The following is a 27,326-nucleotide window of genomic DNA, read 5'->3' on the forward strand; positions in this document are numbered from 1 at the left end:
GTGGGTGGCTACACCGTGCAGATTGTCCTTCGAACGGCCTACCTGCAGCCTTTCGAGGCCTTCACAGCTCTGGAAGGGAAGGAGGGAGCCAGCACTGCTTAGGTGCTGGAGCTGCCCCAGACCTCTTGGCATCACAACAGTAAGAGCTGCTAGGTTTCTCCGTGGCTGGCTGCGGCCCCTGGCTTGGTAGTTAGTACTTCGGGTGGGTTTTCTCTTAACAATCCATGTGAGGAAGTGGGTGTGTGTTCTACAGCCACAGGTAGAATACTCTGCCCCCCTTGAGGCTTACATTTTAGTGAGAGATCCAGATAAGAAACAGAGATGAGTAAACCAAAAGAGGCATGCTACGGCAGGTTAGGGGACGGTAGCTATTCCCGTCTTATAGAGGAGTCCGCGGTCTGGGAGATTGGGTGGCTCGCGCAAAGTCGGCGATTGCATGGTGGAGCCAGGTCTTCTGAGAAGCAGTGACACGGTACTCATTTTACAGATGAGGAAACTGAGGCTTAGGGGTGTATTTAACTAGCCCAAGGCCAGGCTGGGTTGACCCCAGGTTCACCTGACTTAGGAGTCTGAATTCATCCCCTGGTTGACTTCCTCAACAACTCTGTGACAAGGGTGTTAACTATTTCCCAAGACCAGCGGGCAATTCCCGGGTCTGGAGAGGACAGGTGCCCAGTGCAAATGCAGCACATGATCTAGGATTTGAACCCCAGCCTGCCCAGAACTTGGCCCGACTGACTCGCGGCTCTGTTTGCTTCCAGGCACAACGTGCTGAGCTTGTCTTCTGGAATCAACAGCCCCGGCTCACTGAAGTGGGACCTTGCTCTCTGCCTTCTTTTCGTCTGGTTGGTCTGCTTCTTCTGCATCTGGAAGGGCGTCAAGTCCACAGGGAAAGTGAGTTGCCCTTCTGCCCCTCCCCTGCCATGGAGACTGGCCCTCGCCAGAGAGCCCCTCCGGCCCTGCAGGCCTCCCTGCCCGGCACTGGCCCTGACCTAGGATGGGTGTGGGCTGATAAACCAGTCCTCGAAAAGCAAGTAAAGCCCTAGTCTGTAGCGTTTCCTAACTTCAGCGCATAAAGACTCCCACCGTGTCTGATTTTAGGTTATTGATGGTTTAACAACCAGCTTGCAAAATTCCTGAAAATGGAACAGTCGGCTCTCTCTGCAGCCTGCATGAGCCCCCACACACCGCTGGTTCCCCCATCAAGGCGCTGGCTGTAGGGCAGGTGTTAGCAGATAACTAATGCTGAGGTTGTAACTGCTAAGATAGCTGGTAATGAGGTTCTCTGCAATTCTGTTAATTAGCAACTCTTCCAGGACAACATGGACCCACTGGGAGCTTGTTAGACATGCAGACCCTGTGTGTGGGCCTGCCTTGGACCTACAAACGCAGAATCTGTTTGAACGGGAGCCCAAGATAATCCAAATTTACATCGAAGTTTGAGAAGCATTGGCTTGGATTTTTGCTGCTAAGTCAAATTAACTAAATTGTCTTACCGTTTACATTTTAGCTAGTAACTAAGACGTTCCTTATTAAGGAAAACTTTCACTGGTGATTAAGTACCTCATGCATAACCAAGATGTTTAGTTGTTAACCATAATGTTAGCCATAACTGAAATAATTCGCTGCTGATTAATGTGTTACATGATGACTAGGATGTAAGCTATTAACAAAGGCGGTAGTGGATAATTAAAATACTAGCTTATAATTAAGATTTCAGGTATCCGCTGATACATATTGGCAATAATGAAAATGGTAGCCTGGAACTAAAAATGTTCTGTGTTAACACAGCTGAACAGTTACCTGCTCACCAAGACACTGACTGGCATCATATCACTCTAAAGACAAAGTCAGTGTGGAGGAGTCTGTTGTGGTCAGAAGTGTGAGCCTGGACCCAAAGCACGAAGCCAGCAGCTAGGGGCCTGGCTAGATCTGCATTTACATGCCCATCTGTCACTTCTCCCCATCAGTTGCATCTTGACAGGGGGAAAATCTCTAAGATCAAAGAGCACCCCCCCCCCAGTCAAAAAGTATGTTAAAGTAGTGTTTGAGGTACAGCGGTGGGCAGTAAAGGAGTCGTGTGGAGAATTTGGACTCAAGGACCATGTTCTCTAGGGCTGAAGAGCCCCGTAGGCAAAGGTGTGGATCTGGACAGGTTCCAGCTGGGCGAGATCTGGGCCCCCGTGGCTGCGGAGGCAGAACAGGGTTGCTTTTGGAGTGGGGGCCCGCGCCTCCCGCGCCCTCTGCCTCTTTCTCAGGGCAGAACCACCCGGTCTGTGATCCTAAAACCCAGTGTGGAAGGGAAGCAGGCCGGGCTTCAGAAACCTGCCCCCGCACGCCCAGCTAACATCGTCCCCGGGACGGGCAGCGAGGGGCCAGCTCATGTGATCCCTGCAGCTGGGTGGTGCTCACCCACCTGTTATCCCCTTTCCTCACCTCCTCTCTGTCAACAATAAGGGAACTGAGCCCAAAAGGTGAGGTGACTTGTCCAAGGTCGCTCCCTCACCCTGAGCCTCAGTTTCCTCATCCAGAAAGTGGGTGGTAAAGAGGGTTAAAACCAGGTATGTCCAGCACCTAGCACAGTGTTTAGCATGGACTGTGCAGTAAGCGCCAGTCCCTGCCTCACCCTGCCTCTGTTTCCCCTCAGCGGTGAGCCTGTCAGGAAGTCTCTGCAGAGCGCTGGCCCCGGGCAATGCTGGAGGCACGACCATTTACTCAGGCTCCCATATGCGTTGAGCCTCTGCATCTGCCAGGTCTTGTTGGACAAACGGGGCCTGGGGATATGCAGGAGTCAAGAAAACAGAAAAAGCCCTTGTGGTCCAAGAGCCGACAGATTCATCAGTTGTAGCGAGGGGAATGTGTAAAATGCAGGGTGGGGCAAAAGTAGGTTTACAGTTGTGAGTACGCGAAATGCGGAGTTTATTCTTGTGTATTATTTATTAATTATTGTATTTTCTGTATGAACAACAGCAAATCTACTTATGCCCGACCCTTTAGAAGAGTAAGATGGTGACAAGACCTGAGGAAGAATAATGGTGCAAAAGAGAACAGGGAGTATTGGGCGCAACGTTAAATAGTGTGGCCAGGCAGGGTTCGTCGAGAAGGGGACTTTAACGAAGATCTGAAGAAGTGACGGGGGGAGCCACGTGGACACCTGGGGGAGAAAGAAATTCCTGGGAGAGGGAGCAGACCGCTAGTGCAAAGGCCCTGAGGTGTGTCTGACCCACACCCTTCAGGAGCCCCCAGTCTGATGGAGGAGGCCAGTGTCTGCCAGGAACAGGGGGCAACATTTGAGACACAATGGAGGGGGCAGGAGAATAGAATCAAAGCAAAAATAGTTCCAGGCTGCAACTGTGGCCAGTTGAAGACGTGACTTGTCAAATATCCCCCTAGCCTGCCCCTAGAGACAACCTCCTCCTCTGGCAGCCCCAGGCTCCTAGAGGGGCAGGCGTGGTTCACAGAACAATAGCAGGGTCTGCGCCAGCCCGAAGAAGCCAAGACAAAAGCACGATCAGGCTGAAGCTCCACGGCCCGCCTGCCCACCACCAGCTTTGGCTTCTAGCTCTAGCCACAGGCCAGGCTCACAGCTAGCCCGGTCCAGGGAGGTGACAGAAGTCCAGACCCTCACACCAGCAGTATAGTCCTGTGGACCCAAAGGAGGGACACAGCACACATGTGTTCTGGGGCTGTGCCTCTCCACCGCTGGCCTCCAGGGCAGCTGTTCCACCCAGAGCTTAGACATAAAGCAGTGGTGGCAATCAGAGCCAGTCCTAGGTTTGGGTCTCAGCTCTGTCCCCGACAAGCTGCAGAACTAGGGGCAAATCCCTTTCCCTCTCTGAGCCTCATTTCCGCCATGTGTGAAATGACTTAGCAATGCCACTCCCTCCCCGCTATACACAGGGCTGCTGCGAGGACCCTCAGGGCCTGTTAGGCACTGGGCAGCGACACCGGGCCCCTGCAGCCCAGGCCTTCCCCCTCAAAGGAAGCTCAAGGTCGCTGGACGCTAGCCCATCTCTCTCCTGCCTCGCAGGCCACCCTCTCCCCACTGTCATTAGAGAATGAGGAAGAGTTGTCCTTGCAAGTTTCCAGGGCAATTGGGCCATAGGGCATCTGGGTCGAGGGCTTGGAGGAGCCACAGAGGTTTGCCAGAGAGAATGGAAAACTACCATGTCCCGTGGCAAGGCCTGCTGGGCCACCGCCAGAGGCCCACTGGCGGCAGTTGGCACCAGCCTCTCCCATAAGGATCCCGGAGGAGTCACGGAAAAGTTGAGAGAACAGCTCTCAGGGGCTTGTCCTCGGAGCAGTAAATTCTGCAAAACAAGGGTGGCTTTACAAGGAGGCAGCGGGGGTGAGGCTGTGACCAGGTGATGCTGTCCTGTTCTGGCTTTGGGGAAGAACACAACAACAAACACAAGACACAGGACCCTGGGCCCAGCTGACCTAGAGCCAATTCCACCTCTGCCACCCGTGAGCTCTGTAACCCCAGGCACCTTTTCACGTTGTGAGGATTAAATGAGTTATCACGTGTAAAGCTCTTAGCATGGTGCCTGGCACACAGTAAGCACTACATAAATGCTTGTTAAACAAATTAAATACAGAAAAACAAGGGAAGCCACCCCCTTCCCCTGGTGGTGTCCTGTGTCCCTGACACAAAGCTCTCTGGCCACTGCTTGGCCGTCCCTCCGTCCGGCCCAGCGGAGCCCAGCTGCTTTGAAGCAGCCGCCCTCCGGGGATGGCCTGCTGTCAGCAGCTATTGTTCCACAGCCCCAGGCGTGGCCGCTGGGGCCCAGAGGTGGGAACTGCTCAGGGGCCTGTCTGCAGGAAGGGAGGGGCAGCCTGCTGGTTTTCTTCTTTCACCCCTTCTGGGGCTTCCTGCCCTGCTCCCACCCCCCACGCCTGCCTTCGTGTCCTGGGGAAATAGTGAGGGTTCTCTGCCTCAGGAGAAGGAAATAGGGAGGCTGGGGAAACTGAGGCCCAGAGGAGAAAGGGCGTCCAGGGAGAGTGCAGGAGGCAGGGCAGGGCCCAGTTGCTCTATGGGATCATCAGGGGAGCACTTGTCCCTGCCGAGGTTTTTGGAGGGCACACTGTGTTCCATGCGTGAGCAAGGGAAGCACACATAGTCCCCTCCGCCCCGCTGGGCAGTGGCAGAAACAGGCACAAACCTGAGTCTGGGCACCCCCAAGCTGACACTCTTGGCCACTCCCCGCAACCCCATCCCCGGAGGGAGCCTCAGAGCTCATCTGGCCTGAGCACACCCCACTTCACAGGTGGGGAAGTAGAGCCCCGAGAGAGGCAGTCACTTGCTCGAGGCCTCACAGTAAGCCGCCCCCCACCCTCAGGGACGCCAGCCTCCCTCTGGCCTTTGGGAGGATTGACCAGACTGCCAGGTGGTGAAGGCCTTTTTCCTGCTTGTGTTGCCATCTGGGGGCAGGCTCTGGGGCGTGTCCCACTCTGCCACTTAGGTGCTGTGTGACCTATGTAAGGTAGGCAAGCGAAGGACTCTCTCTGGCCCTCAGGTTCCTGGCCTTTCACACGGGGATAGTAATAGAACCTCCCTCAAAGAGTGAGGGCAGGACTGACTGCGAAGAGAAGTCACCGCACTTGGAATAGCGCTGGGCACACCATGAGCGCTCAGTAAATGCTCGTTGGTGGGATTGACAGTGGGCAGCTGAGTCAGGCAAGGCCCTGAGAGCTTCCTTTGTGCCCTTTTCCAAAGTCCATTTCTGGTTGTTTCCACACCAAGAGATGGTGGCTGCCCGAGAATTCTGCCTCACCGAGGGGTCCTGGTCCTGTGCTAGCCAGGCGAGGTCCAGGGGACCTGTCGCCCTGGTGTCTGTTTCCTCCCAGGACCCCAGCAGGGCTCTGTGATACCCTGGCACTGCCTCCTCCCCCCAACACCACGGCACATGTGTCTCGTCCTCAGCCTTAGTCTCTTCACCTGTAAAGTCTGTGCACTGGCTGTGTGGCGGTTCCTCCTAGTTTCTAGCTCACGGGCCCCCCAGAGGAAGCCGGGAGCTCTGTGAACAAGCCTCGGGGCTCTGGGAGCAGATCCTGCACTCTGCAGATGGCTGGGGCAAGTCTCTGAGCCCTGCTGAGCCTCAGTACCCCACATCCCCCCAGCTCAGCAGGCAGCCAGTGTACCCATTTGAGGTGGGCATGGGGAGCGTGATGTGGGCTTCTGCCTGCAGAGTCCGCGCTCAGCCAGTGCCCTGCTGGAAGTCTCAGGATTTCTCCATCCCTTCAGCCACACACCTTCGAGCTCCTTCCAGGCATAAACCCTGACTGGAATCTTCTCATTAGGAAGAAAAAGATGGGGAAATCCACCCCTGAGGACTGAGGCCACGGGATGTTCAGAGACCAGTGCTTTCAGGACAGGAGAGGGAGAGAAAGTAGGGCAGGCCCTTGGGGATGGAAAGGCCAGCCTGGGTTATCTCTGGTCCGCGCCTTGCATGGACCCTGGCCTGCCTGAGATGTGCTGTATGACCCAGGGAAGGCTGTGGGCCTCCCATAGTTCCAAGGAAGCGGAGGGCCTTCCCCGTCCTGGGTGGGGGCCTCTAGAGGCCTCATTTCCTCCCCAGAGGTTCCCTTGTGCTTCCTGCAAAATCACAGTGTCAGCAACAGGCTCCGTTTCTTGAGCACCTAAATGTCAGGCCTCTCTTGATCATGTTAGAAACGTCATCCTTTTGAATCCTCATCTCACCTCTTTGAGGATGACTTTCTATTTCTCCTGTCTTCATTTTACACAAGAGGCAATAGGCCCTGAGAGGTTAAACCTGATGCCCAAGGTCACCCTGCCAGTGAGGGGAGAGAGCTGGGATTTGAACCCACATTTATCTGATTTTAACCATGAGTCATACTAATAGTTGTAATGTTAGCTACATGCCATGTGCCAACTATTGGGCTAAGCCTTTTTCATACACACTCAGTAGTTTACTTTCTTATTTTGCATTTTCCATCTCTACATCCAGAATGGTAGTTCCATGAAGGCAGGGATTTGTGTTCTGTTTTGTCCACCACTGTATTTCTAAGCATAAATATTTAACAAATATTTATAGGATTTTTTTCATTGAATCTCAATGAATCTATGAAGTAGGTACTTGTAACCTACCTCATACATATACAGGTGAGGCAATCGTGGCCCAGAGAGGTTAAGCAACATGCCCAAGATCTCACAGCAAGTGAAACAGCAGACTTAGCCACAGAAACCCCGCCTCAGAAAAGACGCTCTAATTTAGCAGCAGCAGGTGATGCCATTGGCCTCCCTGAACCCCTCTCGTCCCTCGCAGGTTGTCTACTTCACGGCCACTTTCCCGTTTGCTATGCTCTTGGTGCTGCTGGTTCGTGGACTGACGCTTCCCGGAGCAGGCGCAGGCATCAAATTCTATCTGTACCCTGACATCAGTCGCCTCGAGGACCCACAGGTACCGCAGGGCAGCCTGTCCTCCCTCCTACCCAGGGCCGTGGTTCTTGGGGGCCATCACCCCTAAGTAGTTTTCCACGGGGCAGCGGCGTATCGTTTGCAGCGCTTGTGGACTTTTCCAGCTGTGTGTGTATCTTTTCACACCAAGGACTCCTGAGGCGGGCCAATTATAGAGTCGACTTCAGGCGCTGCGCCAGGGAAGAGGGAGAAGTCTTTCTGAGCGAGTCTCTCCTTGGACCTGGCCGCTGCCTGTACCAGCTGAGAGGGCTGCATCGTGGGGGTGGGAGAGCTGCTGGCTTCCTTGTCCAAGGATGGAATTCAGAGTTGGTGATCTTGGAAAGTGGAAGGATCAGTACTGAACGTCCACCTCTTGGCACTCAGCCACGTGACCACAGGGGGTTGGAGAAAAGCCTGGGAAATTTTATGGGCCTGTTTAAGGATCTTTTTGTCCCCAGGGTCCTCAGCCTTCAGGTTGCTGCTTTGGGTCTCTACTCTCTCCTCGCTCTGGGCAGGAGGTGGGTGAAAGAGGGCTTGGCAAGTAGCATCAGAGGACAGTGTGGAAGGCTGCTTCCATGAGGAGACCTGCCTAGTGAAGGTTCTGGAGAGCAGCTTTGCCTGCATTAACCATTAGGGGATTCTTCTCCTTTCCAGCTCAGGGTCCCCAGACAAGGACGATTACAGAGATGATAGCAGCCTTGACTTACTGGGCTGCCACCAGCACTGGGCTAAGTCTTTATTCTTTGAACCTGCAAAATAGCTCTGGGAGCCCATTCCACAGAGGCTTCGGGAGTCATATCTACTTGCCCATGTTGACTCCATGGTTGGAATTCAGATCCATCCACTTTAAAAGCCCAGCCTCTTAACTCTGATGCTGAGTGACTGTGGAGTTTCTTCACCCTCTGGGATTCCTTGCAGCGCAGTGTTGTCTTGAAAGGCGCTTGGATTTCAGCACAGACACTCCAGCTGCAATTGAGAATCTGCACATTTTGAGGTGCAGTCCTCAATGGCCAGGTGGCAAGGGACCCGCGCTGCCCCCCCACCCAGGAGGTCAGCTCTAACAGCTCCTTCTCTCTCTCCTTGCCGCCCACCCCCCAACCTCCCCATAGGTATGGATTGATGCTGGGACCCAGATATTCTTCTCCTATGCCATCTGCCTGGGGGCCATGACCTCACTGGGGAGCTACAACAAGTACAAGTACAACTCGTACAGGCAAGTGATGTGCCGGCGGGCCTGGTGGACCTTAGAAATGATGATGATGTTTAAAGAAAAAAGAGAAGAAGTAGGGAGCGTGGCTTCCTTGTGTTGTGAATTAACTTGCTCCCTGACATATGTGTAACTTAGGGACTGTATGCTGCTGGGATGCCTGAACAGTGGTACCAGTTTTGTGTCTGGCTTCGCAATTTTTTCCATCCTGGGCTTCATGGCACAAGAGCAAGGGGTGGACATTGCTGATGTGGCTGAGTCAGGTATGGTGGTATTGGTGGCAGTGGTGGTGGGCACTGCCACCTAGTGTGTAAGACAAGTACTGCAGGCATGAAGCCAGACCCCAGGGGCTTTGGAGGGGGGGGGACGAGCCTGGTTTCCAAAATGGACCCCCCCCACCAAGATGTCCCCCAAGTACTGAAGAGTACAAAAGCTAAATTTTAAACACTTTCATTGCATTTTGGCCCAAGGGGCGGCAGAAACATGGGTTTGGTTAAGTTGGGGAACATTTAGCTACTTTTGCGTGGTCTTTCCCCCTTCCCCCTCCTTCCCAAGCAAACTGCTGGTTTCCAAAACAGAAACCACTTTCCTAACTCAGGCCCATGTCGGCCACCAGTCGGCATTCCATCACCACCTTCTCAGCTTTGGTTTCTGTATTTTGCACTTTGCTCCCAGCGCTCCCTCTAAGCAAACCCATTCATTCATTCCACTGATGTTTATTGATTGATTCAGTCTCTACTCTGTGTCAGGCACCACCGTAGGCTCGGGGTGGGAGGAGACATTGGGTGTGGCAGGACGCCCTCTGGGACAGTGACAGTGGGGGCGGGTTGTGGGGACACTGTCACCCTCTCGGGGTGTGGACCCTATCAGCAGAGGGCTCCTCCCCCGGACATAGGCAGTAAAGGAAAGACTCTTAGAATCACAGACTCTGCAAAGCCTGGGATCTTAGGCTTGATCCTGGAGCTCCAGCAGGATAGGTCTAGAATCTGAGAATTATGAGGTCTTCAGTGGCTAGAATCCTAGAGCCTCTCAAAACCACAGTATCTCAGGTGCCTGAATTCTAGGACTTGCTATGATGTGCTGAGTCCTGGACTTGCAGCTTTAAAATTGCAGTGGCTTAGACATGGGAGTGAGAACCTTAGGCTCCTCTTAATCTATCTTTCTGGCTTCTCTGCCCTTTTCCATTCTTGCCCGATTCGCTTGGAAGGCGGCCTTCAGGTGCTGGCAGTTTTATTTTACACACTTCACTCTGCTCTGCCCAACCTCCCATTTTCTCGTGACCCCTGTGGGGCCTCTCGGAGGCAGGTTGGGGTCCTGAGCTGAGATGCCGGCAGCCCCAAGGAGAGTATAATGTAAGGTTCTTACTCCAGGGACCACCACAGACCAAGGTCAGGTACAGCTGGAGTCCCTGCCAAGGTGTCACCCTTGCGCATAGGACCCTAGAGTTGGGGGTCAGTGTACCTCAGTGTTGTGCATTCAGATGTCTGCTTCGCAGATGAGACCAATGGCCTAAGAGCCTTGGGCTGGTCCGTGTCAGAGCGGGGGTCTCCAGGACAGGGCCCCTCTGACATGAGGGTGTCCCCACACTTGCCTCCTCACCCCACCCTGGATACATGTGACAACCATTGGCCCTTTCATGTGGGAATATGTCTGGGCTCCCCTGACTCCTCTGAGCCCCTGGGCTCTGCTTTCTTCCTCACTTGCAAAGATGCGCCAAGTTCCTTCCTTGTGTGCAAGACAACGTGGCAGGTCCACGCTTCGGCCTCATGCATTTCTCTACTGACCCTGGTTTGAAATCAGACCTTCAGATGTAGCTTTCCTCCCCTGAGAAGCCCCCAAAGACAGGCCTGAGACTGAGGACACAGAAAGTAATCCCAGAAATATTCACACCCACCTGTGGGTTGGCAGAGTGGTCAAGGGAGACAATATACTCCTCTTTCGCAGATGGCTTTTTTTCAGTCAAGGGCTTGCAAACCGATTCTGATGGATTGGGAATCGCCAGCAGCACGGAGTGAACTTGGTGGTGGGAGATATTTATCCATGTGTAAGACAGCTCTCTGTGGACAGCTAGGTATTTTTATGTGGACGTATACATTGTCAACCTAAGTTGTTTTCTTCCTCCCGCCCACCTCAAAGACCTTGGCAGTTATTCCCCACGGTGATGTCTGAGCAGCCGACACATCAAGGGTGATTATTTCTCTAATAAGCTTTTAACAAGCACCATATTGAGTCAAGTGCGTTTCAACAAGATCATTATTTAGCTGAATGGAGTGCAAATGAAATGTAGAGAGGCGCGTTCTCTGCTAACAGAGGCATGTGGAGAGCTCGGAGCGGCCGGCCGCGTTTCCATGGACTTCTCTCTAGAGTTCACTATATGCTTTTAGACAAAGGTGCTCCTACCCTCTCCCAGAGGCTCGCTTGAGAAAGGCAAAACTGAAATACAGAAACGAGTGCATTGAGAATCTTCACAGGCCCTGGAGGCGTGGGGGCCCCATTTTACATCTGTCTCAAAGTCGGCTGGACTTGGCTCCTCACGCAGAGCGGACATGTTGGGAGCCTGGGGACCCAGCCTAGGTAGAAGCGTGGTTTCCTAGTCTGACTTGGGCTTTGGGGTTAACACGAGCACCTCTCTCACCGCTTCATGGGTGCCACTCAAGGACTAGAAAACTAGCTCGGCCATGGTCAGGTTTCCCCAGGTCGGGTGGACTCTGGATGATAAAATGACTCGCCCTTGACCACTATGTGTGTGTTTAATGCCGTGTGATGTGATTTCTGGCTCCAATTTATTTCAAAGTTTTTTTTTCCCCCATTCTTAAACCATTCATTTGCTTCCGATATCTGCTTTAAATACCTTGCCTCCAGCCCTTTTTATTTCACATTTCTTGACCTTTTTTGTTTGTTTGTGTGTAGTTTTGGATTTTAATTTTTCAGCTCAGGCCTTCGAGGCCTCCTGTCTCTTGGACCCACAGGCCTCAGTTACAGCTCAGTTCCTCCCCCTGGCATCTTCTCCCAGGTTGGCTGGAGACAGGGGGAGACATTTCTCCACGTCTTCAGAATGTGTCTAGTCAGAAAGGCAAGCCCTGAGCTGATGCGGCTCCTGTCTCCCAAGCCCTGCCGCGAGATTCTGTCAGAGTCCCCTCTTTGGAAACCAGAAAGCCATTTATAGGGAAATGGTGTCAGCACCTGAGAATCTGAACATGTGAAGGTTCCTTGGGAGTCATTTATGGTAACCTGCCCCTCAGTTCTCAGGTGGGGAAACTGAGGCCCTGAGCAGGCCTGTGGTGATGTAAAGAACGGATGGAGGAGACAGTGGGATGAGCCCTTGAATGCAGGCCAGAATGTCCCGGGCCTGGCGGCTTTCCCCGCGCACTCCTTCAGCTTTGGGCCTTGGCCCTGACGTTGCTCAGGGGGGTGCACAGAGGCACCCCTGAAGAGATATTTGCCTTGTGGAGCATGATTCTTTATTTTCTTTCCACTCGTGCGGTGTTTTAGTAGAAACCTTTTCTTTGCAAATGGGGAGTTAGTAGTCAGCTAACCAGGGCGTTCCCCCGGCTTCCTTCCAGCAAGTGTTGGCACGGTGGCTCTGGTTTGAGGCGGGGGATGCTCCTTTTCCAAACCGGCAGACTGAGTCCAGGCTCAGTAGTTCCACTGCCCACCCCAAATAACCAGTGACCGTCTGGATTCTGGTGTGTGAGGAGGCCACTTGTGCTGCTGCTTAGGAGACAGATGCTAAAACGGGGCCCCACCTGAGCCCCCTGCGCATCCCACCCAAAAGTGAAGCGGGCCTGATCTCTCTTCCCAGGCAGGAATTCAGGCCGGGCTCCTCCCTGCATTTTGGGTTTGGGAGACCCGCCTTAGGCCCACGTGTCTTTGTGTGAGTTCAGTGCTCTGGGTGCTCAGCCGCTAATGTGTCTCCTCGCTCTGTCCCTCCCCGTCTTCTCTTCCCGTTAGGTCCTGGCCTGGCCTTCATTGCCTACCCAAAAGCTGTGACGATGATGCCGCTGCCCACGTTTTGGTCCATTCTTTTTTTTATTATGCTTCTCTTGCTTGGACTGGATAGCCAGGTATGTACAGATCAAGGGGCTGGCACGGGCCTTGGGGATCCTGGTTCTGGAAAAGCCTCCTTCTTTGTGCATGGCGTGAGGATGACCTTCCCATCCTAACATGAGCCTTGCAACCACTTATCCTCTGGGACACCGGAAGTGGGAGAAAGGCCCGGGGCAGCGGGGGCAGACAGCAGCCCCAAAGCGCGAGTCTTTGACCTCCGCAAGGAGAAGGGACAACTGAGGGCTGTGGTTAAAACAAAGCCAAGGGTGGGAAATAGAAGGGCAAGGCCAAAAAAGAAATGCTGCGCCCCTGTGGAGCTGCTGGGCAGGGGCCCAGGAGTGACGCCGGCATATGGGCCTTTAGGGGAAGGGACCAACATTTCTGCTTAAGGCACAAGGTGGTCCCAGGCTGGGCCAGCATAGAGGAGCAAGGGAAACCTGGAGCACACCCATCTGTGCTTGCTGGAGCACAGGAGCCAGACAACTTGTCCCCACAGTGAAACCCTGATCTTCCAGGGCTTCCTAAACAGCTAAGCACTGGGGAGCCTCCCTCAAACTCACCCTGGCCTCTGGCCATCCAGGCTTCAGCCCTCCTGAGGCAGGACTCCACCGTGGATATTTCTGGTACTTCCTAACCCCCACATCCCATCCTCTCCAAGGCTCAGGCCTCCACCTGGTGCTCAGTGAGAGGCTGCATCTGCCTTTGGGATAAAACAATTCTAAGCCTCTTTGTGATATTGGGCATGTTTCCTTCCCCCTCTGAATCTCAGTTTCCTCATCTGGTAAATGTGTATGATTCTATCTTCATTGCCTTTTGTGATGCACCAGGTACAGTGCCTGGTACAGAGCAGTCAGTGGTACTCGCAGGATGAATAGTGTGACCTCTTGGTCACCTGTCCCTGGAGATACGTATATTTTCATTGGGGTCCTCTCAAGATGACAGTTTCAAGTACAGGTGTGACTGCGGAAGTAGGGAGTTGAGGTGTGCAGGGCAGGCTGGTCCTGTTCCCCGGGGTAGTTAGTAGAGCCTTGAATGTGGTTTCTACCACCCAAGGTCAGTCATTGAAAGCAGGCATTTTACAGCCTCATGTGTGGCCTGGGGTCTGGCTGCCTCACAGAGAGTCACTGGTCATCTGAGACCCAGTGAAAAGCGGGGGCCTGCGACCAGTCCAGGAGTGGGCTTTACTGCTGCTGCCCCCGGGGCAAAGCCAGCTCCCAGGGCGGCCCCTGGGAGCTCAGAACCAAAGTCTCAGATGGTCAGGCAGAGCAGAGGAGGTGGTCCACCAGCAAGGTCAAGAACAGAGCGAAGGATCTGTCAGACAGGGGAGCAAGATTAGCAGAGAAGACAACGAAAATATTTGGGGGATTGAAAACAAAATGCTTCCACAGTTGTTGATAGGCTTGAGCTGTGTAAACAGCAGGAGGACTCCATTAATCATTCCTATTTAATGAGTTTGGCCTTTGGAGACCCCAAACAAATGGCTTTTATAACTTCTTCCAGACCTCTAAGTGAAAGCAAAAAACAAAACCAGAGAGAGGTTAATAAATAATGAAATCTTACATCTCCATAGGCCCACAATAGGCCTTTGAGGCTGTGGAATCCACTTCCTGAGCGAGCGTAGGTGGTTTTATTCATTAGATTTTCTCCCTGGGAGGCAGGTGGGGCCAGCCAAGGCTGGGCACCTGTGAGCCCGGCCCCATGGTGGCCAAGGCACTTAGGGAACCTCAGGAGCTCCCAAAGCCAGCTTCAGAGGGGACGGTTCTCTTCCCACTGGAGAGCACGGAACTCTGCTCAGAGCCCCTAACTGGCGTACCTGTTGATCCACCAACAAGACTTGGTGGGGTTGTGCCTGGAACTGGTTGGGGCATGGTATCTCAGGTTCAATGGCATAGACTGGGATCTGTCCTTTGCACTATGTGTGGTGTGAACCTGGGGTGCGTGGCGGAAGGTTTTGCCAATGCTGGTGACCACCTCACACACCACCAGCACTGTGACAGGGTCAGAGTGCCGTCCTCCAAGGTGTTCACATGGGCCCGGCTTCATGCCATGCTGTTTATGTGAGTGTGTGTGTTTGTGGTGAAATGCACAGAACATAAGATTGACTGTCTTTACCATTTTTCAGCATTTAGTTCAGTACATTTGCATGGTTTTGTAACCGTCACCACCATCCACCTCCAGAATTTTTCATCTCCCCGAATTGAAACTCTGCCCACTAAACACTAACTCCCCACTCCCCCTCCCCCAGCCTGGCTTTTCTCTGCATTAGCTCCTTAATCTGCACAAGGTCCAATGCCTGAAAAACAGGTTTAGAGAGATGAGGACTCCCGTGGCTGAGGCCCTGGACACCTGGGCAAGGAGTGCGCCCATGGCTTGCCTGCCCCTGGGGCTGCCTGTTCCCAGACCTGCTAGTTTGTCCCCCTTGCTTTACCTCTGAGTTACCGCAAAATTGCTTCCTCCTGTGGAAGTGCAGAGACCCCCACAGTCAACCTGAGACGGGGTCTCTCGCCGATGGAGGAGCTTGACCCTTGCTCATTACAAAAAAACGTGCTCCCGAAATTTGTAGCGTTGGCGGGGGTGGGGGCACTCTCTGGTTTAGGAGCCATTGTACTGCTGAGCGTTTCCTGGTGAGATGGAGTAGGGATGTCACTTGCACGGAGGCAGCTGCCCGTACATGTCCAGCCCGCCTGAGGCGGACACTGTTTGTGAGCAAACATGACAAGAAGGGAGCTGGAGCCCCTCTCCCAGGAGCTCACCCATCCCAGCCCCCTGATGTGGGTTAAGGTTAATCATCCAATTGCCAATTCACTCTTAATTATTACCGGAAAAGGGATCAGGCCCGGAGCGGGTCTGTCCAAGGCCCACCAGTAGTGTGTGGGTTCTTGACTTCGTGCAGGAAAGATTTCACAACACAAATTAGGGTGATTTTGAGAGGACATGTATTAAAGTTGGGGATGGTGAAACAAGGAAGGGGGTAGGGCAGAAGAAGCAACAAGAGAGAGACCAGGCGGGGCTGCTTCGGCTCACTGAGGAGTCAGGGAAAAGGGGGCCTTGGAGACAGGTTCAGGGGGTAAGCCCGGGATGAGCTGCTGCTGCCACTTGCTCCCCTGGTTGCAAGTCTTGTGGGGTCCCTTAGACTTCAGGAGATGGCACGCCTGTGGGAGAGGAAGAGGGGGAAGGGAAAGGGACAGGCAGGGGTTCTTGGGAAGCACCCCAGATCCTCGTCTTGAGGGTTTTAAAGGCTAGGAGTTTAGGGAGGTCTTAGGGGAGGACCTCAATAGCATACTTATCAGCTCCCCCAGGTGTGCCCTTTTAGGGCTGTGGTCTCCGCTGATTGGCCAGCGCCAGGGCAGGGAGTCTAAATCTCATGATCTCATGACCAGTGATATGCCAGAGGAGGAAAGGCCACCCTGAGGTAAGGTCTGGCACCAGTTTTGCCTGTTGCTAGGCGCCTGGGGCTTTCTGCCCTGGTGACCTCCAGTATCTGGTTGTAAATTGCTTGGCCAGTTTGTTCAGCTCTCTGTCTCAGATTCCCCATTCCACTTGCCAAAGAATTTTCGTAGCTTCTAACTAACCTGCCTCATAATGAGTTAATATCTGTCTCAGTATCTGCCTGCTAAGTAAAGCCTTCCCATTTTTCAGGGGGAGAAACTGAGGCTTGGGGAAGTCAGGGCCACATAGCTGTTAAGTGACGCAGGTCTGAAGAGGCTGATGGAGTGGGAGCGAGAGGGTGGTGCTCGCTGGAGAGGCAGATAACTTGGCAGTGAGGGGCTCGTGCAGTCTTGGCCCCAGTCTCACAGGCTCACGATGACACTGGATCTTAGTGTCTGTAATTGCCCCATCTTCAAAAAAGAACAAACCTTTGTTTTTAAACTCCTTTTGAAGCTTAACACTTGAGCTGCAGGTTGGCTATAATTCAGTGGCAATTTAGGTCCAAAACCCCTTTCACCTACACATCAGTTAGAAATCAAAACATCAGTCTCTCGGATTTGGGTGTCTTTCAAGAGCCTCTTGGTCATCTTTACCCTGAATCCCTAGCAACAAAGAGTCATCTCTCCTGCCCCTTTTAGCACATGAAAGGATCTGCTCCTTGTTTGTATTCCTTGATCCTCCTGTGATGCGTCCCAGAGGAATGAGTGGTTGGACTTGTGTTGTAGGAATGCTGAGGGAAGATTCCTTCCCAAAAGCCACTCCCAGATGAAAGAACGGAACAGAAGGGTGGGGGTTTTAGCTTTTCAACTTCTAAAGGAGTCAGAGGGGCCTCAGGGGATGTGCTATTTGCTGGCAGGGCAATTTGTGTGTAGCCGTTCAAATGTAACACGAGTCTGTGAGTCCTTTAATCCTGAAGTTTTACTTTGTGCACATGCGCCTAAAGACAAATGTAGGGGAAGAGTCCATGCCCAGGTCAACAGTTGCAGAGGCTGGAAGCCGTCTGTTGGGTACTGGTTAGATCTATGACGATATGTGTCCATAGGATGAAGTTTTGTGCTGCCATTTAAAAGATGAGGCAGCTCTCCATGTAATGATATGGAAGTTTCCAAGCTAAATTGTTAGGTGCACAGATGGGAAGATTTAGAAAGACTGGGAGTCATTCTAGAACATTACCTCATGTTTGGGAGACCAGGGATGGACTCCCAGAGTCCATGAGTCCTGGAGTCACGGCTTTGTTGAGCTTCACACACAGGCATGTGGGTGTGAACGCAAGCACACAACATTTTCTTGTGGGCCCATGAGCCCCAAAGAGTTTAAAACCACCACGTGAATCCAATAGGGAAACTGAGGCCCAGACTTGCCTTGGATTACCCACCCATTCATCCTGTGTCTGTTGAGCAACCACATGTGCTTGGCCCAGCTGGGCACTCGAGGCCTTGAAATGAGGGGCCACCGCTCATGGATTCAGAGAGGACCAAGACCAAAGTGAGAGGGGGTTGTCTTGCCAACCACACAAGCTGATGCATGTGCTAGGGCAGAGGTCAGCACGGTCTTCAGAGAAGCAGTCATTCTTGAGCTGGGTTTGAGTGGTGAGGGAAAGGCATTCTGGTGGCTGGATGAGGCTCAGCAGAGGTGTGAGCTGTGCAGTATGGGGAGAACAGCACAGGCTACTGACCTGGCCAGCAGGCCAAGCCCACAAGACTGGGTTCTCATGTTTGGACTTGACCTTCCAGGCTGACTGCGCGTGCCAGGCTCCTCTCTCTGAGCAGAGGGGAGGTGCTGGGCATCTGCCACTCAAACTGCTCTCTTTTCCCCTCCAGTTTGTTGAAGTTGAAGGACAGATCACGTCCTTGGTTGATCTCTACCCGTCCTTCCTAAGGAAGGGTTTCCGTCGGGAAATCTTCATCGCCTTGATATGTAGCATTAGCTACCTGCTGGGGCTGACGATGGTGACGGAGGTAGGTGGCTCTCTTACCTAGCACAAGGGGCCTCCCTTTATTAGGGCCCTTGGTACCCTAAATATGTGTCTCAGAGCAGTTCAAGGCCATTACCACCCCCCTGGTCCCCTCAGCAGCTAGATGAGAGGACCTGGGTAGGTAACCTCCTAGTCGCACTCAATTCGAAGGTCCTGCCCTGCCCAGGGGACTCAGCCTACACTCTAGAAAGGAACCCAGCAGTTGACCCAAACTCCCCCCGACCCCTTTTCCTGTTACCATGGCATCTTTCCCCCCGCCTCCAATCCTGGGAGGCCTGGGGGAAGAGTGCTTCAGCTAAAGGCCATCTTAACAGCCGCTCTGTTCCCCCAGGACTGTGTGGCCTGGAGGGAAGGTGGTTCTCTAGGGTAAACACTGTAGGCAGTGCCAAGGCTAGGAGTGTGCTCTGGTCAGTGAGTAAGCAGGGGCCAGAAGAAGGTTCACTTAAAATGATAAAGAAGCAAGAGACGAAAGGAGCAAGAGTGTCTAAGACAGTAGTTGACCAACATGCCTAGCAACAGGGGGGCCAGAGAAGAAAAGATTCTTGTGATAACTAACGTAGGCATGTGAGCATAGCATGGGCCCAGGGCATGCTCTCTCCTGTATGTCTCACTACCCGCCTCCCATATTCTCCACCAAAGGGTTGCAATTAACCCCCAAACTCGGTTCAGGGTTTTCCATCACCACTTTTCCTTACAGGAGGTAAAAATGTCTATGTTTTTCTGGAAGTGTCTATAAGAAAACCCCCCTCCACAAAAGGTAGATCACAGGTCCACATACTGAGCTGCTGGATGTTGCTGAGGTCTTCTGTGTTAGCCATGGCCAGTTTTAAGTCCCTTCTCTGGAAGCAGGCTTCAGTGAACTTGTCATTTTTTGCTAAGGAAGACATGTTGCTTTGCTTTCTTTTTTTTTCTCTCTCTGTGTGTATGTGTAATGAGTCAAACATGAAGTGAAGTATCTTTTCACAGAGGTATCTGGTTGTCATGGCTTTTGCCAATTCTCCTTTTGAGTTTTATATTTTCTTATTGCTATGCCAGAGCTCTTCATATATTGAAGGAATTAGATACCAAATAACAAATCAAACATCTTTGTTTTTTTATTCACAGGGTGGCATGTATGTGTTTCAACTCTTTGACTACTATGCAGCTAGCGGCGTATGCCTTTTGTGGGTTGCATTCTTTGAATGTTTTGTTGTTGCCTGGATATATGGTAAGTACCAATTTTTGCACATTTTTTTCTTAAGTCTCTCCTTTGAGCCTATTTAGAAGTTTCAGAAATATAATTCTAAGGGGAATTTATTGAGTTAAACACAAAGGTCTTCCCTACCTGAACTTTTCATTTGAAGCCTGCCCCTTTCCTCCACAAACAATGGAGGAAAGTGCGTCGTGGCCACACTGCAGATTCTCCCTGTGCTAAAGGTGCCGGGCGTGGCTGTGTTTTCAGGAACACATAACTTGGCTGTACAGGGCTCTCCCTATGAGGAACTACTCTAGGGTCCAGAGAGGGTCCGTTCGGCCCCCTTCAGACCTTGGGATTGGTCACACCAGGTGTTGGGGAGGGTATGCCTAAGGCGGCCAAGAACATACAGGGTGCCCAGTTACTGTTTATTTTAGATAAACATACGCCACACTGGGGTCTATGTGGTGTAAGAGGCAAGGATGTGGATCAGGCCCCAGAGACCCCTCATGGCTCTTGAGCCCTTGCTCTGTTGTTCCTAGGGCAGATGCTGGCACTGGACACCATGTCACCATCTGTCTACCTTTGTCTCTTGCAGGCAGTGATAACTTGTATGATGGTATTGAAGACATGATCGGCTATCGGCCTGGGCCATGGATGAAGTACAGCTGGGCCGTGGTCACTCCAGTTCTCTGTGTTGTGAGTTTCCTCTTGCCTGGTTGTGAGCAGTAGGGCAGAGGCAAAGCATTCTCAAAGAGGAAGGTGTATCAGGGCATGGGAGAAATTCAGGGGACCCACGCTAGAGCGTGTAACTTTTCCCCAAACCCTTCCAGAGCCTGTGAGCCCACTTTCACTCGCTGATTAAGTTAATGAGCCACTGGGGTGTCCAAAGGAGAGGTCACAGACATTGGAAATGTGGTGTTTTCATGGCAGGGTGGGGGCTGTGACTAGAAGGGACTTCTCAGCAGGGAGAAGCTCTGGGCTCTCCCAAGAACAAGGAAGCTGCGTCCCAGCCTAGGATCCACGGGCACTGAGGTGCCACATTCCTCTTTCTACCAGGGATCCCCCAACCCTGCCACCTTGGAATGTGGCCTTGGAGTATGCCTGGGCACCCTGCCTGCTTCCAGCCTCACTCAGAGGCTCCGGCCAAAGGGAAATCCCCTATAGTAAAAGCTGCTTTCCTGTCGGCGTTTGAAACCCGTTGTGAGCTTTGGCACTAATGGCAGGGGAACACATGTGCTCTGCCGTGTCCGCTCACACCGTGGGAGGCACAGATGGCGGACATGTTCCTTGAATTCAGGGGCCAGAGGCTGAAGAATAAATGCCCCTCCCCCCGACAGTGACCTCTGCTCCCCAAGCAGAGTAAGTCAACATTGCCATTAACTCACTGTGTAACTTCAGGGCCACCACCTCTCCAGTAGTAAAATAAGGAGATGCTGACATGGGACATGAGTAGCAGCCGACAGCCTTAGGTTGTTACTGTTATTATTTAATGTGGGTGTGGCCTTTCCATCTGAGATGCTTATTTTCCCCATTAAAAATAGGTAAACTGCAGCCACCAGAAACCACAGCAATTGGCAGGTCTATCTTTAGAGAGGGATTTTATTAGGTCCAAAGCCCACGCTCTTGTTCTCACTGAGCGTCTGTCTGTGTGCCCCTCTCCTCAGCACTCGGACCATCAGCCCCTTCCTTTCTCCCTCCCTGGGGAGTTGCACAGATCAGAGATCGGCCTCATTTAAAGTGGGAGGATGAAGTCACCCTAGTAGGAAGAGGAATGTACAGGCAGGTGCAAAGCTTCTTCGTGGGGGGAGAGCCCAGAGCAGCCACCACCTGGTGCTCTCCCTGTCTGTGCAACAGCCCCCGACAGAAGGGCAGAAACAACAACAGAGCCTGGCATACAGCAGGTGCCCAACGTCGGGCACCTGCAGCCTAATGCTTTCTCCCTTTCTCCCTTCCCCTGTCGTCAATTCTAACGTAGATGGATTTGTTTTCCCATCAAACCCATTATTAGATCCTGAGGATGTCACACATGGTGGGTCATCCAAGACAACCTGGGTTATGTTGTCTTTTTTGTTTTTTAAAGGTTTTATTTTTACAGAGAAGGGAAGAGAGGGAGAGAAGTATCAATGTGTGGTTGCCTCTTGTGCGCCCCTGCTGGGGACCTGGCCCACAACCCAGGCATGTGCCCTGACTGGGAATCGAACCTGTGACCCTTTGGTTCTCAGGCCAGCGCACAATCCACTGAGCCACACCTGCCAGAGCTGAGATGTTGTCATTCTTATCAGAGCAGGAGAGTTGGGCTCTCCCAGCCCAGCTGTATGTGGGAAAACGAGTCTTTGCACAGGCTTGGGAGCTCCAAGCTGACCCCACCTCATCCCACCCCTCTGTTCATGGATGCTGATGGCCGTTGGCCAGTTTCGTGGGCTCAAGGCTGGGCTGTGGACACCCAGCAGGGCAAAGGCCCAGGCCCTACCTTGTCCTGGGAGGCTGGGCTTGGGACGCAGAGATGGAGATGAGAGGGGAAGGGAGGGAAGGCAGCTAGCATTTGTTGTGTGCCTGCTGTGGACACCTGGAACTGCAACAAGTGTTGGGAACAAGACACATATCCCTGCCCCCACTGACTCAGGTTGGGTGGATGTGATCTGTGCTGAAGAAATCACTGTAACCACAAGCTTTCTGAGTGGGAACATCTGGGCAGGGCCTGGGCAGTGAGGCAGGACCATTGGAGCTGTTAGGAGGAGGAGGTTAGGGAAAAAGTGGAGCACTTTGAGGGAACACCCTGGGCTAAGGCCCTGGGGCGAGGGGCTGAGGGGCCGGGAGGGGTTCAGGATAACTGGAGCACAGACCAGGAGGGAGGGGAAGGGGCACAACGCCTCGTGACACTCGGGCCAGGATGAGAGCTGGGACTGTGTCCCGAAGGCACTGGGGAACCACAGAGGGTTTTGAGCAGAGAAGTGACTTGGTCAGGTTTGCCCTGGGGGAGGTCCTTATGCTGCAGAGTGCAGAAGGGTGTGAAGCACCTTGGGCAGGGCCTTCCCTGGTCCCAGAAGCCACCAACCCCCGGTGCCCAGGACCCCCCTGACTACCCCCGTCTCTCCACAGGGATGTTTCATCTTTTCTCTCGTCAAGTACGTACCCCTGACCTACAACAAAGTGTATGTGTACCCGACCTGGGCCATTGGGCTGGGCTGGAGCCTGGCTCTGTCCTCCATGGTGTGTGTCCCCTTGGTTATGGTCATCCGCCTCTGCCAGACAGAAGGGCCGTTCCTCGTGGTGAGTGCTCAGGGCCCTGGGCTGGTCTGAGGGGGTGGCGGGGCGGGGAGGCCGGAGCCCCGCCTGCTGTCGGTTTGCGGGGGGAGCTTGGGCATGTTACTTGCCAGAGTCCTCCACCCCTACCTGCCCCAGGGGTGGTTGACACTGCAGGCAAGAGAGGGCGTCCTGGAAATGGGGACAAAGCACAGGTCCGCAGGGCAGAAGGCCCTGGGGCGGCACTCGGAGCCGGGCTGGCTCAGGGGGCATTTGCCAAGCAGAGAACCGGGGCTGGAGGGGTGTGGGGTGTGGCGCACGGAGGTGTGACAACACCTGGGCAGCAGCAACATGTTCTGGAGAGCGAGCCCTGGAGAGGTGATGGCAGCTTTGGTTGCCAGGCTAAGAGCTAGGACTCTTCCTGGGAAACGGAGGGGCTGCTGTTTCTGGGACAGGAGACCAGGAGCCAGGGAGGAAGCCTGAGCCCCACCCTGGGGCCAAATTGCGGATGGGCCCAACCAGCTGGTGTCCCCTCCCCAGGCCTGGGTCCTATCTGCAGCCCGACCCTCTGAAGCCACCTCTGTCCCAGACAGAGCCTCCAGCTATCAGCTTCCAGGCCTTGGTGCCTGCCAGTCCCCTCCCCGGAGGCCTCCTCCCCGCTGCCCACCTCCTCTCAGAAATTCCTCTGACAATACTGTAGATTCCAGGCCGGCCAAGCTGGGGCTCTTTCCAAGAAATCCTTTTCTTAGAATCTCGTTTAACCTTTGGGCTTGGGCGGGCTCCAGGATTGCACTGTTTTTGTTCTAGTCTGTTTTTTATTGTTATTCTCTTAAAAATCTGGAGCCAGGATGTCCTGGGGCCCCGGCTCCTCCTTGGGCTGGGTGGGTTTCCTTGTGGGCAAGGGAATGGCCCGGAGGTGGTGTTGGTGGGGGAGTGGAGAGGCCAGGCAGAAAGGGGCTTCCCAGGCAGAGGAAGCAGGCAGGGGGGTGCCCGGGAGGCAAGCCTGAAGCTCTCTCTGAGCCAGCGCGCTGGGGGGTGTGCCTGCAGCACTGGGCTTGAGGTGTTTCCTCCGAGCACGCAGGGAAGGACCCCAGTACTTAGCCAGAATGCCACATGGCCCTATCTTTTGTTAAAATAGTGAAATATTGAGCCTGGGGACACGCAAGCAATAGTTACTGCCCTGAGTCCCTCCGGTATCCCCCTACAGTATACCATATACTCTATGTCAACCCAGTCCCTCCTCAGGAATTTCCAGAATGTCCCTACCATCCAGAAACTAAAGGGTTACTTGGATACATAGCCAAGGGCCTTGGATGCCTGCTCTGATTGGTCAGTGCCCACAGCCATTACACAGTTCAACTAGGGGGCTGGACACAAAGACACCCAACAGGTCATTAACGTGTGTCCCTTCAAAGTTTAATTTTCAAACAGTATTCCAGCTCCAGTGGAGAGGTTTGGTCAGAGTGGGGTTGGTGTGGGGGGGGGGCAGGAAGGGGTGGCTGAGGAATCCACTCTACCCCAAGCCTTTGCTCCTTCCTTACCTACAAACCTAAGCCCCTCCGCTGAAGGCGGCCGAACTGCCAGCTCTGTGTCTTTGCTGTGTGCCCCTGGAGCTCCCGCCCACACAGTCGCACAGGTAGCCGCCCAGCCATGAATGCCTGTCGGAGGCAGGGTCTACTAATGCCAGTCTCAATCCTGGGAAGAGTCCAGTTGTTACATACAGGGCGCCCAGGTGGCTGATCACCAGTTTGCCTCCTGTCCCACCTGCTGTGTGCGTATCGTACAGGTGTGCGGACAGGCGGAGCGATGGAAGGGGGCCAGGATGCCCTTCCTGCTGGCATCCCGCCGCGCGCCCTTTACCTGGGGTCTCCAGCCAGTCTTCTGGGGACCAGGCGGGCAGGCCCGGGAGTGACGTGCTCAGCTCTGGCCAGTAGTTTCCAAGGGGACATGGGGCCCGCCGTGGCCAGATCTTGTAATTTTTAAAAAGAAGATGGAAATCTGGATTTTCAAATGCAATAGTGTAGCTTTTAGTAAGCAGCTCTGAAAATTTCTAATATATCTAAACCAAATGCCTAGACAGAGAACTTTATAACTTCTTTCTGTTAAAATTTCTGAGTGGACACTTGACAGAGGTGGGCGGGGAGGCAGGAGCCCTGAGTTCCTGTCCCAGCTCTGCCACTGGTTTGTCCTTGGGGGGGGCTCTTTTCCTCACTGATTCCACGAGCGGGCAACCAGCTGCGAGGATGAAGGGCCCCTAGGAGCCCCTTAAGGCACCTTCTTTATTTGCCAGTAGATGAAATGGGAGGTCCTGAGAGGGTAGTGTTTATGAAAGGCCAAACAGCGCCCTGGCAGGACCCAGACGGGGTGCATGGCCACGTGGAAGGGAACCAGGCTGCCTGACTTGCCGCCCTCTCCTGTCCCTTCCTTCTCCAGAGACTCAAGTATCTGCTGACTCCGAGGGAACCCAACCACTGGGCCGTGGAGCGAGAGGGGGCCACACCCTACAGCTCCCGCTCGACCATGAATGGCGCTCTCATGAAACCGACCCACATCATCGTGGAGACCATGATGTGAGCTCTCTCGGGCCGACGGGCTGCTTTCCTGCTGTTTACTAACATTAGATTCTCATAGGACCAGGTTTACAGAGCTTTATATTTGCACTAGGATTTTTTTTAATTGTCACAGAAAATATTACTGTGTGTGTGTGTGCACACGCGTGTGTGGTGTCGTGTGTATGTGTATTTTGTTTCGATTTGGGGCTATTTTGTACAAAAAAAAAAAAAAAAAAGCCCCGTGGGCAGAAGTCCGGGGCAAGGCAGAGCTTTCATACTGAATTAGATGTATTTTATGGGGACTGGTAAAATTTTCTTTGTATTTTTTTTTTACATATAATTATATATACACTTAGAGATTGTCATATACTTTTACCACTTGAATTGATCTTCTTGCCAGCAATAGATCTCATTTTCAAAAGCAATTCTTCGGTGCTTATGTAGCTGGCAGAAAGTTCTGCCCCAAAAAACGCAGGGTGGAATTTTCCGGGGACAGCAGACCCACTTTAAAGGTGCAGTACCTCCCAAACCTGGTTCAAGCAGGAGCAGCCAGTGGGGAGAGGGCACTACCCGCTGGCAGGCCCAGACCCATCAGGGCTGGGGAAAGGGCTGAGAGGGGACATCTCATTACGCTTGTCGTGGCCAAGAAGAGAGATGCCTGACTAACGAGCCCACCCCTCAAATAAAGGCACTGAGTTAAAGCCGACAGGTGAGGCCCTATGGCAAAAACCTGATTCTAAGAGTGGTAGAAACCGTTGCGCCAAGAACAAAATCCCACCTTTTACTTAGAGGTCAGTGGTGGGTGGTCAGAGGGACTGTCAGAGCCAGTCGCCAAGATGGGCGGTGAGGATGGGGCTCGGCGTTCAGGAGAACACTTGGGGGGCTGACCGCTCCACCGTCATGCTTCCCGGGGCGTCCCAGGTAGAGACGGAGGCTGGCCCGACAGGAGCCGGCAGTCTTGGCCCAGCCTCACACGCTGGGTCTCTTGCATCTCAGTGGGGTCATTCCCCTTCTCTTGAAGCTGCCTGTAGGAGGGAAGCAGCATGTATTTGGTGAGGGACGAGGGGTGAGTGAGTGGACCAAAGGATGTGGGCCCCAGGTCTTGGGGGCCTGGCGTTGGGAAAGGGTGCTTTTTCTCCCCCTCATCTCTCCACCCTCATCTCCCAGGGGCTGGGAAACTCCTGACAAGCTCTTGCTGAAGATCCCAGTCCAGGGCCTCGCTGGCTCCTCACAGGGAGAACCAAGAGCGTCTTGGGAGGCTCACTGGATAGTCGAACCCAGTGACGTGCCCCTCAAACTCTCCTCCCAGTTCAGTCACAAGTGCAACTCTTGGTAGACCTGGGAGATATGAGTCCTCATTTCACAGCCCCTGCAGTAGCTGGTGTCAGATATGCACTCTCCGGGGGCCGAGGGGAGGCCGTGAGGGTGTGTTTTTTAGGAAGTTGGGGTTCAGGGGGCTGGCACCCCAGAACTGGCTCAACCAAGCGCAGCATCCTCTCTGAACCAGAAGCGAAGGTACTCTACCTTTAACATCCCGAGCGTGGACACACCTCCACCCTGGCCCCCATTTGGACCTAAACTGTGCCATTTAAAGTGACTTCCAAGTTCAGACTCTAAACTGAAATGTCACAAAGGGCAGTGACTGCCTGTGGGGTGGGTGGGTGAAGCGTGAAGTCCACCTCAGGCTTTCAGAGCAGGGGCTCTCTGAATCCTGGAAACCCCCTCCCCCAAATTTGGGAGAAGGAGGAGCCTTTGGTGTCCCCCTCCCAAGGGGCAGAGGCGATTCTGAACCTTCTGAACCTCTTGTCTTCGGTAAACTTTTATATTTCTCTCTTTCCAAAGCATATACTCTGCCAAACAACACCTATTCCAAACCGTTCACAGTTCTAATGTGTTCCTGTTTTCCTATGTATTTATGGTTGCCTCTGTGTCTGATTTGATTTTATTGTTTGTTTTTTCCCTTAATTTTTACTGAGTAGCAATGTGACCCCTTTTCCTCCGTCTTATGGAATTGTATGCAGTAAACTAACCACTGTCAGCAGTTGGGGGCAGGTGATGTGCAGGAGCGAGGGGGGCTTGGCACGCTGTGGCTGCCTGGGCATCTGCGGTCATTTCAGGCTATATCCATCTCCCCTCTGGGGCTCAGACCCCCAGGGAAAGGTCACCCCAGGGTGGCAGGCAAATTGCACCATGCTGGACGTGGCCCGAAGAAGGCCTCTTATAAGATTCCCAGACCAAATTCTAGACCAAAGACACATGCAGACCAAGTCCCCAGGTCC

The 27,326-nt window shown here is 53.3% G+C and overlaps 1 protein-coding gene across 3 annotated transcripts in view; it reads left to right on the top strand.

Moving 5' to 3' along the window:
* SLC6A6 (solute carrier family 6 member 6) overlaps positions 1-27,077 on the top strand; it is a 78,047-nt gene extending 50,970 nt beyond the window's left edge. For all 3 annotated transcript variants that reach the window (XM_054594871.1, XM_054594870.1, XM_054594872.1), the window contains 10 exons: positions 762-894; positions 7,287-7,421; positions 8,527-8,630; positions 8,763-8,887; positions 12,576-12,688; positions 17,921-18,058; positions 19,180-19,282; positions 19,848-19,948; positions 22,352-22,522; positions 24,929-27,077. In XM_054594871.1, the coding sequence (XP_054450846.1) occupies positions 762-894; positions 7,287-7,421; positions 8,527-8,630; positions 8,763-8,887; positions 12,576-12,688; positions 17,921-18,058; positions 19,180-19,282; positions 19,848-19,948; positions 22,352-22,522; positions 24,929-25,069 (1,264 nt within the window). In that variant the 3' untranslated portion in view covers positions 25,070-27,077. The remainder of the gene's footprint in view (positions 1-761; positions 895-7,286; positions 7,422-8,526; positions 8,631-8,762; positions 8,888-12,575; positions 12,689-17,920; positions 18,059-19,179; positions 19,283-19,847; positions 19,949-22,351; positions 22,523-24,928) is intronic.
* Positions 27,078-27,326: the final 249 nt, after the last annotated feature.

The sequence above is a fragment of the Pteronotus mesoamericanus genome, unplaced genomic scaffold, assembly GCF_021234165.1.
Source record: "Pteronotus mesoamericanus isolate MK-2021 breed Mesoamerican mustached bat unplaced genomic scaffold, CSHL_Meso_final scaffold_54, whole genome shotgun sequence".
Taxonomy (NCBI): domain Eukaryota; kingdom Metazoa; phylum Chordata; class Mammalia; order Chiroptera; family Mormoopidae; genus Pteronotus; species Pteronotus mesoamericanus.